Here is a 14,843-nt window from a genome sequence, read left to right on the forward strand (position 1 = left end):
CCACCCAGGCCCAGCTGAATCCTCGGGCCAGGCCAGCTCACAGCCAATGCGCATGAGTGCTGCGCTGCGCCCAGCACCCCTCTTAGCTTGGCGCTCTAGGCGGCCGCCTGAGTGACCTCTATGGTAGCACCGGCCCTGAACACAGCATATGAATAAATAAAAACACCCCAAATTAGTGGATGTCAGAGACTTGTTGGTGGGAGGGAAAATAGCTGGCTTATATTATTGGGAAAACCAGCTGCCTATAAAGAAGATTTGCCTAAAAGGAAGTGGGTGGGCAGAAAGTTGCCATCTTGACTCCACCTGCTGCTGTGAGCAACTCTCCTGCCCATGAGGGAGGTCCTACGTCAGGGGTGAGGAACATGTGGTCCTCCATATGATGGTGAACTGCATCTCCCATCAGCCCTATGGTGAAGGATGATGGGAGCTGCAGTCCAGTAATATCTGGAAGGTCACACGTTCCCTAGGCCTGATCTAGTGCTTCTAGATAGAGGCTCCTAACACTGCTGATCCAAAGGCATTGCGCAGCTATTCAGTCCCTTCTTCCTTAACTGATTTTTAGAAGCACCCCTTAGCAATGCCCATCTTCCATATCCTCAGATTCTATTTTTAAAAGAAGATAGAATAGCTAATAAAGAATGTGGTGGCTGCTGTTTGTTAAAGTAATAATTCTTAGAGAATTGGCACCATGCCTTCAGGATTACGAATAAGGCATTTTGATGGGGTCTTGCCAAGCATCAGATATTTTCTGAATTATTGAACAATATGCTCAAATAAAATCAGCCTATTCTATATTTTTAAACAAGCACTTGCTCCCTCAAGATTTCGTTTTCTTCAGATTTTTTTTTTAAATATTTTATTTAAAGTGATGCAAAAAAAGGAATGAATACAAACAATCCCCTAACAATATCAAAGCAACAGTTATATGAATATATATAATATAAAAAGAGGGAAAAATAAAAGTTGATTGATACAACTTCTAGGGGAAGGAAGCTTAATCAAAGTAGGGGGGGGATTAAAAGGATAGAGGAGATAAAGAAGGAGACAAAAAACCAAAACAACCCCAAAATCATAAATGTGCTGTATTCCTTCATTTGTTGTTACAATGTCCATATATTCAGAGCTGGAGCAGGCAGACATTGTTGTACATTCGGATGTGATGCATATTGAACGAATCTCCCCCATATGACATTGAACAATGTTGATTCTGAGTTCCTTTGAATTTGAAGTAAGTCATAAGTTATTTTTTCTGATATTGCCACAGACCATATATTTCGATACCATGCAGATAAATTCACATTTTCCAATTTTCCCGACTGCTGCGTAATTGTCTGACAAGCAGCCAACAACAGGAATGTTATTAAGTTTTTACATTTCAATCCAGTATAAAGTCCTTTGTATATTGATAATAAAAATAATTCTGGATCATATACATTTGTTTCTCTAGTAATAACCATTAATTCTCTATGTACTGATCTCCAGAATCCCTGTATATAAGTCCACCATAAATGAAAATACATGCCTTTTCTCTTGCAGCCCCTCCAACAGAGGGGACTCCAAGTTTTAGTGATATGCGCTAGTTGTACTGGTGTTCGATACCATCTATGCAGTGTTTTCAAAGAGGTTTCTCGAATAGGAGCTGATATTGATCTAAATGGTCTGTTATTCCATAATTTGGTCCATCTAGCTTCCTCTATTTCTCTTTCAAAATCTTCTTCCCACATTTTCCTCAAGCCCTCCATTGTGCCCAGCATACACTAAAGATACTATTCCCTTCCCTCCTTCCCCTACCATTTATAATGTTCTTCATGGATCTATGGATTGCAATAAAAATGTATGGTATGGTATGGTATTAATAATTCTCATTCAAATGCTGTTAAAGGTCTGAGTGCGTGTATTTTTGTGTTAGTGTCCCTAAGGAAATGGGATAATTGAGCTTCTTGTAGCCATCCCAGGCCTAATTCTCCTATATCAACTCTAAGTTGTTCTATTGTTTTGGGTTTATCCTGGGCATAGAAATCTTTCAGTCGAAAATATCCCTTCTTTTCCCATTCAGAAACTTTAGTAACAATAGTTGCATTTAACTTACCCGGATATGATTGTATTGGGGTAAGGGGAGACCATACTGGGGACAGCTTAGGCGGCTACTTTTTCCAAATTGTAAAAATAGTCTTGGTGTATAGGTTTTGAATATTGTTTAATTCCTTTGTTTTTATTGATTAAAAAGATAATCCCCGTAAGGGGCCTTTATTCAACATTTTTTCTTCCATAGGATGGCCAGATGCACCGGGAAATCCCAGAGACTTCTGGGAAAAACAGGGGTCTCGGGCAACTGGGACTGGGTCCCAATTCACCGGGGAAAAGGCTGGGAGACACACATTCCTGAAGTCTGGAATGCGTCTTCCAGCTCCTTCTCCCAGCGCTGATCTAGGCGGCTCAGTTTTTTCACTGCCTGGCCCAGCCACCCAGGATGGGGAGTGAAAACGGAGCCCTGCCCCTTACCTCTCGTCATCTTGATGCAAGCATCAGGGCGACGCGAGGCAAGGGGCAGGGCTCAGTTCGCAGTTTAAGGCCCACCCATCCTTACATCCGGGCCTCGCCATCTCCAGCCCTTCCCAGAACGCGGCCTCCAGCCCTTCCCAGAGGCACCCAGGGCTTGTTCTGGGCCTGCGCAAAGGCGCTGTTCCCCCCCAAAAGCCCCAGATCACCGATGGGGAGGAGGTGCAGCTGCGCAGGTACCTTGATGGTGTTGCCCAAAAACCGGGGTCGTTCTCCCAGGAGGACGGACCAATTGTCCCACTAAGAGGCACAGAAACTTCAGGCCAGTCCAACGCTGTTTTATTCGAATATGGTACATTCAGCTGAATGGGTGAGCTCTCTCTTAGCTCGTGCTGAGGAGAGCCACACCTAGAGCTTACGAGCTCCTCCGTTATATAGGCAAACGGACAAAGAGATTCTTAACTGACATCTCTAACTACGTGATGCTCCATCTTGAGTGAAGCCAGATGCCTTGGCTGGAGTCGGTTTGAGCTAGGTGCACTTACTAATTGGATTGATTAACTGCTATGACATGGTCTTTGATAAGGCAGCACTGGAATGTCTGCTCATTAGCAACTCTAGATACTGTACCAGGCTTCATAGTATTCCTTTGGTACAGATAAGCACATCTTAATATGAACCTAGGCAGAAAAACTTCACTGACTCGGTCAACATACCCCAAAGGCAATGCAGTTTAAGCAAAGATGGCCCCACTTTGGCTATCAATGGGATGGCTGGCCAGCTAGCTAGCTAGGCAGGTGTGTGTGGGGGGGGTGGCAGCAGCGGCCACACCCGGATGAAATGGCCAGCCGGCCAGCCAACTAGCCAGCCAGGTAGAAGGTGGTGGCTCTGGCAGTAGAAACTGTGCCACGCAGCAGCCACACCAGTAGCCGTGCTGGGCTGGCAGTGCGTGGTGGCAGCCACAGCAGCAACACCAGAAGCAGCAGCACCGGCAGTGCAAGTGAAGGTGTGTGGTGGTAGTGGAACAGGAGGGGGGACATACTTTTGAGTAGACATATCTAGGATTGCATAGTAAAAAAAGATAATGGGTTGATACTTTAATATATTGAATTGCTATTTATAGGTTGCCTGTTTGTTTCCATGTGTTAAGGGCCCAATTCTGGGCATGTTTAGACAGTAAAATGTCCCACATTTTACTCAATATTCTCCAGCCAGACATGTTTGCTGGGGAATGCTTGAAGTTGTAGGATTTCTCTCTCTCTAAACACACATAGGATAGTGCCCCTAGTCTCATGTATGCGAATATGCATGTCTAGGTAGTACAGCCTTTCCCAACCTGAGTCCCTCCAGATGTGTTGGAGGGACTCAGGTTATATAACGCCTATCACTGGATGGGGATGATGGAAGGTGTAGTCAAACCCATCTGGACAACACCAGGTGGAGGATGGCAAGTTATGTAGAATGTGTGTGTGTGTGTGTGTGTGTGTGTGTGTGTGTGTGTGTGTGTGTGTGAAATTATATTTCTTATGAAAGATAATTTTGAAAATACATGGATCAACTAGCATCTCTGGAAGTGCTTTTTCTTTTTTTAAGTTTGGGAGCATGGTTTTTAACATGAGCCATGCTCAAAGTATTCAGGACATGATAAATGCTGCCAAATTTGCAGATGTAATTTTTTTTACATCTGCTTCTTTAATGAAGAATCAATAAAGTTATAAGCAATCACATTCAATATGACTCAACCAATTTGCCACAGTTGTATGTACGCTTTATTTATTTTTAAAAGGGTAGCATCTTAAAAACTGGGAACAAAACCATGTTGTATAAACGTTCTTTAAACCACCCTTGGCTACAACAGCAGGGTTTTTTTGTGAGGGGGGGTTGCCTGATTATCTGGGGAGGGGGTCCGAGTACATGATTCCCCACTGCTGGGTATGACTTTGCCATCCATAAGTAGCATGGTGAGAGAGCTGGGCACAATTCACAAGACGCTCCTATACTTGCCTACACAGAAATAAGCCCAGTTGAATTCAATGGGACTTAGTCACAGGTCAGTGCACAGCCTTAGCAAGCTAGAGATGCGTTTTTTTCTTTCCATGAGAAACAAGTTATTCCAAAATGTTTTCTATTTCCACAATGCGTGTGCGAGATATGAACTGCCCAGAGAGCCTTGGCTATTGGGCGGCAAAAAAAGAAAGAAATACTAATCATAAATAACAAGGGAGATCTTTTTTAGAAAGCTGAAGGCAAACTGAAAGAGGACTCCTTGCTTGGGCTGCATGCACTCCATCTCGCCCGGGAAGAACTTTTAACAAACCTGCCCACAGTGTTTGACTAAAGGCAGTGGTGCAGCTTGGGTTGTGAACGTAAGATCATGAGAGCCAGTGTGGTGTAGTGGCTAAAGTGTTGGACTGGGAGCCAGGAGTTTTAGTCCTCACTCGGCTATGGAAACCCGCTGGGTGACTTTGGGCCAGTCACAGACTGTCAGCCCATCTTACCTCACAGGGTGGTTGTTGTTGTGAGGATAAAAATGGAGAGGAGGAGGAGGAGGTATATGTATGCTGCCTTGGGTTCCTTGGAAGGAAAAAGGCAGGATATAAATGCAATAAATAAATAAAATAAAATAAGAAGAGTCATGTTGGATTAGACCAAGGTCCATCTAGGCCAGCATTCTGTTCACACAGTGGCCAACCATGAGAAGCCCACAAGTAGGACGTGAGTGCAGCAGCACCCTCAAGCCCATGTACCCCAGCAATTGGCATACATACGCAGACTACCTATGCTACTGGAAGTAGCATAGAGCCATCAGAACTAGTAGCCATGGATAGCCGTCTCCAGGAATTTGTCCAACTCCCTTATTATTATTATTAATATAGCACCAACAATGTACTTGGTGCTGTACAGTATGTACAAATAAAACAGCAACAGTATCCTGCCCAGAGGCTTAAAGCCATCCAAATGGGTGGCCAGCATCACAACATCTTGTGGCAGAGAATTCCATAGTTTAATTTTGTGCTTGGGCTCAAAATCTACAGCCCTGGAGCCCCAGGGGCAGGGGCAAATAATGCCCCAGGAAGCAGTAGGTATTGGGGGCAGTGGAAAGCAAACTCCATTTTATTCCTGTGGTGTGTTGATTGCAGTGATTTTAAAATGCAAGTGTACATGCTCAGAATATTTTGTTTTTAATTCTTGGTTGGCAAACAGGATGTTGTTGTTCTAACATATCAGGAATGCAAAAGCAGTTGTTAGGGACCAACAGAAGTTTTACTTATGTGCTTTATAACTGGAATAATACACATGGCCATTTAAAGTTGGGGATGGTGGTGCTGTAAGTCCATTAAGTTGGGAGATCTAGTCCCCAATCAGCCATGGAAGCTCACTGGGCGACTTTGGGCCAGTCACAGACTCTTAGCCCAGCCTACCTCACAAGGTTATTGTTGTGAGGATAAAATGGAGAGGAGGAGGATTATGCCCACCACCTCAGGTTCCTTGGAGGGTGGTGGGACATAAATGTAATAAATAAATAAAATGTAAGCTCTGTAATCTTGTAACTTGTAGTCAGATGTTTTGATAGTGGTATAGTAACAAGGTTTGGTAGAAACTCACCACTGAGGCCATATGGTGGTGCTTATCACAGGTTCTCCCAATAATGTACAGCTAAAAATCTGAAAAAGCCTATGCCTGGAGCAAGATCTTTAATATAAATTGACTACCCTATTTCTTCGATTCTAAGACACACTTTTTTCCCCATATAAACATCTCTAAAAATGGGGTGCGTCTTAGAATCGCAGGTGTGTCTTAGGTTTTTTTTTTCCTGTTGGTGGTACTGAAATTCGTGTGCGTCTTACAATCCAAGAAATACTGTAATATAAATCTAGTTTATATTACAAGTGCTACAATGTTTTAAAGAGAGCTGCTCTTTCTTGCTTAGTATTAAATCACATTGAACAGGCCTGAGAAAAGATTGCTACAGTAACCCAATCACTCGTTCTCTCTTGGTTGTCTACCATTATCTGGGAATAAGTCCTATTAAACTCAGTGAGGCTTCTTGCTTCTGGTTAGTGCGGAATCCTATGCATGCTGGCTGTGGAATGCTGAGAGTTGGAGGACTTTTTCTGGTTAGAGGATTGCATCTTTTGCCTCCCTTTTTAATCTTTCTTACCACCTATTTTCTATTAAGTCTAGCACTAGGGTGCCCCCTCCTATCCACAGTGTTCTTTAGCTGCTTTTTTTTGGCTAATAGAGGACCTGCTTTCTTTAGAAAAACGAAAATATATTTTCTTTTCTATTGATCTTGTATGAGGGCAGCAAAAAGAACTACCACAAAGAAATCTGTACAGCAACTAAAAATACATGTTAATTTCAGATACATTGAATGTCTCACTTGTTCTTTATTTCAATGATTTTAACATAAACATATTATGTAGAATAGGTTCGTCTTAATTGTGAGGTGCAGAATTAGACATGTGACCAAGGCCACACCCCCTTGGGGGCCGGTCATGTCAGGATGGGCCTGACTTGGGGGCTGGGCATGTTGGGGTGGGCACGCCTCCTTGAGGGCGGCCACATTGTCATCCTTTTTGGTTTCCAAAATATGGTCACCCTATTCTTCCAAGCATACCCATTTTTTATTTGCCTTCATAATAATAAAATGAAGCTGCCATAATTGGAAGGGTTCATAGTATAATGCAAGATTTGGAAGTCCCCAACCTCCGTTACCTGATTTTTTATAATATAATTTCAAAGCCAGGCAGGGTGCTTTTGCTTGAAAAACAAATGTGTTAATTTGATTTTGCCAACACTTCAGTATTTTTGACTGAAGGAGAATGGGAATAACCTGAAATAAGAATAAAACCCTTGGAATTAAAGACATTTGTATAGCTGTGATTCTCCCTAAAATGGACAAATTCAGTTTATTCCACTTCTTCAAATCAATGATCATATTTTTAATAAGGGGGGCATAGTTTATTTTAAACAACAATTCGTTAGTTTTTCTAAAAATATATATTCCCAGATATCTAAAAGAAGTTCTACAAATTGGTGATCCCAAAACGTGGCTAATATGGTACTGATGGTTAGGGAGAACATTATATGACATGATAGTAGATTTTTCATAGTTAACTTTTAAACGTTTTCTTCAGATAGTCCAAATTTGTGTTTAAGGAGCTATTCACAAAATTCAGGTAAGACAACTTACTATTGTACTTTTTATTTGAGACAGGTTGTAATACAGACACAAATAATGCACTGAATATTGTTGTGGGTATATTAGAGGCCCAGAGATAAAATATATTGTATATATTGTTATTTACGTAGACTAACCTTTCCAAGAACAGTAGGTCTACATTTTATATTTGTTTCATTTGTTTTTTTTGCAATAAGTAAAAATATTAGCTGCATAAATACAGAAACTGGAATACACGCAAATTTCACAGTTTTGAACAAGAGCTTATGTTACCAGTTTACAGTTTAAAATGACTACACCAGACTTGGAATGGTTTATTAAATAAGCAGTAGTCCCCTTGATCAGAAATACAATCTAACTGTGCAGATGAACACACAGGAGACAAGACAAATTATACAGTTTGTGAGGTTAACATTCTTCAAGATTTTGGTAATGCAGGCTCAATGACTCTTTACTGTTTTTTATGTTTAATGAGGTCATGGATCAAAATAAAAACATTAAAACTTGGTCAGAAAACATGGCAGAAAAGCAATGGTGGTGGTCAGAGGAAGAATAAGCAAAGACAGTGCAACTGCTTTTATATATTAAATATAGCAAGAAATAGCAACAGGTTTTGGTTTATCATTATTTATGGAATCCACTTTTAGGCCTATAAAAGCCTGCCTTTTATAGAATTGCAACCCAGTCAGTCCGTGGTTTCCTATACCTTGGCAGCTAGGGCATATTGTAATGTCATGCCCACGCTGGCCTTCTCTACCAGCAACTCATTTTACGCTCTTCAGCTGTCACATTGTCATATGCTCTGGTAAAACATAGGAGATGTCATCCCAAGGGTGACGGTAGAGACCCTGTTTCAACCGCTTCTGGTCCAGATAATGCCCTGAAATTAAAGGGATATTGTATATTTTCCTCTCAGATTTAACCCACACACTGCTGCTGCTTTTTTAAAAGGCCCTAAATAGTAAAAAAATCGAACTTCATTCTGGTAATCTTACTTGCATAATGACCCAATCCCAAGGGCAAGTGCAGGACAAAGGGCCAGGACCCCAAACACAACCCTAATACTGATATAGCAGCAGCAGCAACAACTAAGGCTGCTGCCTGCTATCCCCTTTATATGGGGGTGTTTCTGTCCCACAGGAGTTGCAGGGTGGCATATTTGTGCCAGCGATATGTAGGGGATATGGGGTTGGCTACGATTAGGTGAGACAGCTATAGCTGATCTATAGTCAGGATCAGCTATATCCTTAGGAGCTACTCAATTCTGCATTGACCCTTTAATCTGGGCGAGGAGGGACAAAGACAGAGTAATAAAGTTGTTCCAGCCTCGTGATAAAAGGCTTTACAGCTACAGAGCGCATGAGCCGAGATGGTATGGTTGCGGGGACCAAGAAACAGATGTGATTCTTAAAAGATCTGCTCAAGCAGAAGATTGTCTAGGGTCCTTTGCCTTTCAGGAATGTGTTCATAGATAGCAAAAGAGCACTTATATAATCAGCTCTTTATGAATATTTCTCTCAGACTTCTTTCCTTCCTTATTATGAACCAAAATATCTAAATAAAATCACCACACCTCCTATTAAGTAGAATCATAGAGTTGGAAGGGGCCAATTAGACCACTAGGTTCAACACCTCCCCCCCCCCCCCCCCCAGTGCAGAAGTCCAATTTGAAGCACTCCTGACAAACGGTGCACCAGTCTGCTTGAATACCTCCATCAACCAAGATGGAGCCAGTTGGTTCCACTGTCTAACTGATCTGACTGTTAGGAAATTCCCCCCGATATTCCTTATAAACCTTCCTGTAGCTTAAGCTTGTTGTTTCATGTTCTACACAGTCTTGACTGTTAAGAGTACAGGTTGTAGCCTTCTTTTGTGTGACCCTCAGCCTTCTCCAGTTCCTTCAATCTTTCCTCCTAGGACTTAGTTTCTAGGCCCCTGATCATCTTTGTTGCCCTTCTCTAACTCATTCCAATTTGTTTGAATCCATCTTAAAGCATCATGTCCAGAACTAGACAGTATTTGAGGTGAAATCTGACCGATGCAGAGTGCAACTATTACTTCCCGTGGTTTTGAAATTATACTGTTGCAACCTAAAATTGCATTTGCCTTTCTAGCTTACGATCAACTACAACCCCAAGTAGGAATAGTGCGGGTAGCTGGACTTGCTTTAGGGGTCAAATTTGTTCTGTAAGCCACCATTTACCTGTCTTTCTCATCTAGACATTTGGGCAACAAGACTGAGTTGTTCAGTAGAAATGCTCAGACTAGTAATGTATCAAGAATCAGACCAGCCTCCTACCTAATGGAAAAGGGACTTGCTGTTTGGCTGCATAATACGCAAGACTTACCAATGAAACCCATACTTCTGCCAAGCACAAAAATGCCATTGAGGGCACCAATGTCAATATATTCATCAGCTTCTTCCCTGAAACAGAAACCAAATAGTTCTTGCTTAAACATTAATCCTGTAATGGATTCTTGCTAGTAATGAAAAGAGTGTGAGCTGTGTATGTGTGCACACACCCAATAGGATTTCCCCTTTTTATTTATTTCATTTCATTTCTATACTGCCCAATAGCCAAAGCTCTCTGGGCGGTTCACAAAATTAAAACTACAAGATACAGCATAAAATATAAAACATGGAAGCTTAAAACCACAATATAAAATTACAAAACAGAATAAAAACTAGTAGCAGAGATTTAAAATATAGATTTAAAACAGCCGAGCGAAAAGACTATGATGCTAAAAAGCTAAAATACTGGGAAAATAAAAAAGATCTTCACCTGGCACTGAAAGGAGTACAAAGGTAGGTTAAAAAAGTCAGAGAAGCCATCCCCTCCCATCACATGCATATCACAGACTGCTGGTTCATAAAAGGCAGTATGGAGGCATGAATAGTGGCCAAAGATGACGTACCCTTCTGACATTTGGGCTAGGACAAGAGGGAGACCTAGACCTCTCCCTGCAACCCCTTCATCATAACAGGAAAGCAGCCATGCTTCTTTGTCAAAGTCCCATATTCAGGATCCACTGCAAACGCAACTCCTGGCAGTAATTTATTATTATTATTTTTAAAAAATGATGGATATTACAGGTCTACTTTCATAGCTCAGTGGTAGGGCAACTGCATTGCATGTGGAAGGACCCAGGTTAAACTTCTGGCATATCAAGTTAAAAGGATTTCAGACAGCAGTACTAGGAAAGACCTCTTTCTGCCTGAAAACTTGAAGGGTTTCTGCCAGTCAGAGTTGGCAGTACTGCACTGGATGGGCCATGGGTCTGAGCTCTATATGGCAATTTCACATGTTCACATTTCAATGGGATGTATGGATGTACACATACATACATCCCCCTCCCCCCATATAAACTGCACTTGCTTCTAAGATGGCAAATGGGACATCAAATGATGCTCCTTGGGATCTGGTTTTGGCCAGAGGCCATCAGCTGCTGATCTCTATCTTGCCGGGTATGACTTGCTGGATCTGGTCTCCCAGCTGCACATTTGCATTGAACCATTACCTGAGGCAGAAATGCAAAGTAGGCTTTATATATTCAGGGGCAGAATGCACTGTTATAGTGATGATAAAACAGGATTGGCTGAAACAGTAGAGTCTCAGCCATGCAAGCTCTCTGCTCTGCCATTGAACTGTGTCCTCTCCCTGTTGGTTTCCCTCATCTCAGTTACACCCAGGATGTTTGGGACAGTTGTCTCTTTTGGGCAGGCAGATTTTCTGTAGCCAAGCTTTAGAACTATGACAGAGCCCTAGCTAGTAAATGGATTGCTCACCGTGTGAAGGAGCCACAGTTCCTGAGCACATCAACAAAGGCCACACCAATCAACCCATCAACATTCAAGATGAGGTTAGGTTTCTGAAATGGAGAGGTGGGGGGGGGAGAAGAAAAGACAGAGGAGTTAAGCTTCTTCCCCCAAGAGATTTCAGCAAAAGCAGGGACTTGAATTTAATTGGAAATATTCAGAGAAAAGCCAAGGCTGGATTGTTGTGACCACAGATCATAACACAATTAATTAAAACATGCACATATAAATACAGGATATATACATCATATATAAAACAGCAATTAATTACTAAAATGTAAGTAAAATTTTTAAAAATCCTGAATGTCTAACTGTGGTTACAGCTATAATGAATTTCTGTAAACCGCCCAGAGAGCCCTGGCTATGGGAGCGGTATATAAGTTAAATAAATAAATAAATAAATAAATAAATAAATGAGAACAATCCTAATACTAAAACTAATCCTAAACTACAATTTAGCCAATTGTCTGACAGGTTTGTAGATCTTTCTAATTTTAAATCAGCAAAGTAAAAATGGCCGCTTGGCAGGTAAAATTCGGAAGTGCATCTGCCAGCAGATAGTAAAAACATTCTGCTTCAGAACCCCTGAATTTGGTGACAACTTGGCCCAGTGTCTTACCTCTTATTACTTCATAGAACGGGCAGTGCAGGACATGTTTAACGTCCTCCACTTGCCCTGGCCACAGGGCCAGAGGTGCTGCTCCATGGGGACTTTGAGGAATCTGCCCTCAAGATATGATGAGGGCATAGTTTGGAAGTGGAGGCTTGTAAATGCCTTCTGTAATGTGCATCCATAAGATCAAGTAAATACTGTGAGCTTAATTTGTTCTTTTTAAAGTGAGGGTACCACAGGGAGAAGTTTGAATGATGGATCAAACCAGCATCTCGACTGACATCCCACTCAAGACTTCTTGACACAAGACTTAATGTCCTCTTACAAGGGCAAAGAGCACATCTGCAGGATATGAGGCAACATATTTGCCCACTGGTTCCCCTCACAGTAGTGCCAGTAGCAGGATTTAACTAGATGCTCTTCCGGAAGACTCTCAAGTTTGTTAAAGTATTTTAACAATGACAAATAGAACCTTACAGAAATTGAGGGCAGCCCTGCCTTCATCCTTAGATGGGCAGCCATGAGGAAGACCCAAGACTTTCCTTAAGAAATTGTTCTGAACTGTTTCCAACTGAAGGGAACCTTCTTGTTCCAACCCCAAACTTCTGCCTCATGCAGCAACTGTGTGAACAATTTGCCCTGGAATATTTTAAGTGCAGGGGCTAATAATTGGCCTCCCTTAGAAAAAAAGAATTCTAGAATAGCCCCCACTGTACAACAGACAGTTGTTAGAGCTGTATTAAGATGTGCCTTCCAAGGCAAAGACTCCTGCCATGAGACACCCAGATATCTGAAGAAGAGGCGTTGCTCTATTTGCTGAGCATTAATTGTCCATTCATGTTTGGCTTTACTACTACCGAAGACCAAGTCTGAATGGTACACAGATACTTTGGGGCAGGTTTTTTTGAAACCATGTATAGTTATTACAGATTCCAGGACTTCTTGGGTCTGGAAGGGGAGGGGCGGAGCCCTGGAAGCGATCCCTAGCAGCCTTCCTCAAACTACAATCCTGAAGTCACCTACGGGAAAAGGCATCACAGTTATTCAGCTTGTAAGCTGTACAGACAACAGAGTCTACAGAATATGTAAACCAGAGGAGGGGCTGTAGCTCCCTGGAAGAACATACACTCTGCACAAGTCAGGTTCCCAGGTTCAATACTTTGCATCTACAGTTGAAAACAGCTCAGGTAACAGGACTTCCCCGGAGATCCTGGAGAGCCACTACAGGCCAAGAGAGACTTATTTCGTTGTATTTCATTTGCATAAATCATAGGCTGCTTCTCCAATAAAATTGCCCTATGGGGCTAAGTGGACCATTTGTAGCCATCTATGTATACATTTTCTTTGTGTTCAGTCTTCTATAGCATAGCACAGGCTACAAGAAAGTGCAAATTGATGGCTACAAGAAAGTGCAAATTGCCTCGAGGTTACTAAACAGGGGAATATTTTTTAATTAAAAGAGATGTGGTTCTTATTTCCTCCCCATCACATGCAACCTTTTTAGACTACATGTCACAAACAAGTATAAGTAAGTAGAGGCAGATGGGCTAGTAACTCCCATTCCCCAAACCTGGTAACTTTTATGGCTGATGTAGCTGCCAGAGTTAACAGGGAAGGCCGGAAAAGGTCAAGTCATTAAATGCTAAACTTGTCACCAAAAAAAGAGGCAAGAGTGATACCTTGGAAGTAGTAATTTTTTCAACTTCCAGCGCATAGTCTAGAAGAGGCGTTGCAGGGAAATGCTGCTTCACATAGTCCTTGAGGATTTGAACTCTCATATCTGGGTTATTGATCTGCAAATTAAAAAAAAAAGTAAAAGAAACCACACACCCTAGATCTATAAGCTGTCTACATGAACTACCACCCCACACTGTGGCCAGGCTCCTTTAAAACCTGGTTCCAGGTATAAGGCCGAGCTCCTTTCAAGCTCCACCCAACCAGACTCTCTCAGCAGGCAGGACCACCTACCGATTTGACCCGGTGGCCAATGCCCATGATCAGCTTCCCTTCTTTCTTCATCTTGTTCACGAACTCCATCGGGATGATGCCACTGTCAAATGCTTTGCTGAACATCTTTGCTGCTGCATCCAGAGCGCCACCGAACCGATCTCCCTGGAGATCAGCAAACAAAGATAATCTCAAATTCAAAAAATGGCTGGGCAATGCTGGGAGTTGCAAGACCTTTTCCTGCCTAAACATCCATAAGGGTTGCACCTTAATTTAAGCAAATCTATGAACATGAACAATTTACACTAGAAGATGTAGAAGGGTTGGTAGCTCAGTAATAGAGCACATGGTGTGTGTGTGTGTGTGTGTACACACATTATGTGCATGTGAGTGAGAGAGAGGTCCCACATCCAGTCCCTGGCTATGGCTGGGAAAGGCCTCTGCCCCAAATCACAAAGAGCTGCTCTCAGAATAGATAATGGGCTAGATAGAGCAACAGTCTGGCTCCACATGTCAGCTATTCAGAAGACGGTCATGTAGGAAAATTCATCTAAAAGAGTGTCAGGTGACGTGGCACATGGTCAACTGACCTACAGGAACCCCACATAACCCGCTCAGCTGAATTACAGAAGCCTAGTTTTTTGATATCATCTAAAGCCAGGACTATACAAGAGATTTAGAAGGGTCAGGGGGATATTTCTGTATGAAAATTGTCTTGGCCCAGGGAGAAGTTCCAATCCTGGCAGCTGAACTCATGCCTTTAGTCAAGCTAGGAGGGAGAT

The 14,843-nt window shown here is 42.2% G+C and overlaps 1 protein-coding gene across 4 annotated transcripts in view; it reads right to left on the reverse strand.

Moving 5' to 3' along the window:
* Positions 1-7,560: 7,560 nt before the first annotated feature.
* The window catches only part of ACLY (ATP citrate lyase), a 75,003-nt gene continuing 67,720 nt past the window's right edge, over positions 7,561-14,843 (reverse strand). For 2 of the 4 annotated variants that reach the window (XM_063138290.1, XM_063138288.1), the window contains 5 exons: positions 14,083-14,226; positions 13,794-13,907; positions 11,472-11,554; positions 10,033-10,109; positions 7,563-8,564 (listed from right to left, as the gene is read on the reverse strand). In XM_063138290.1, the coding sequence (XP_062994360.1) occupies positions 8,470-8,564; positions 10,033-10,109; positions 11,472-11,554; positions 13,794-13,907; positions 14,083-14,226 (513 nt within the window). In that variant the 3' untranslated portion in view covers positions 7,563-8,469. Of the gene's footprint in view, positions 8,565-10,032; positions 10,110-11,471; positions 11,555-13,793; positions 13,908-14,082; positions 14,227-14,843 lie in introns of all 4 variants that reach the window. The other 2 variants (XM_063138289.1, XM_063138291.1) reach the window with 2 other exon arrangements.

The sequence above is a fragment of the Elgaria multicarinata genome, chromosome 11 (genome assembly GCF_023053635.1).
Source record: "Elgaria multicarinata webbii isolate HBS135686 ecotype San Diego chromosome 11, rElgMul1.1.pri, whole genome shotgun sequence".
Classification (NCBI taxonomy): Eukaryota; Metazoa; Chordata; class Lepidosauria; order Squamata; family Anguidae; genus Elgaria; species Elgaria multicarinata.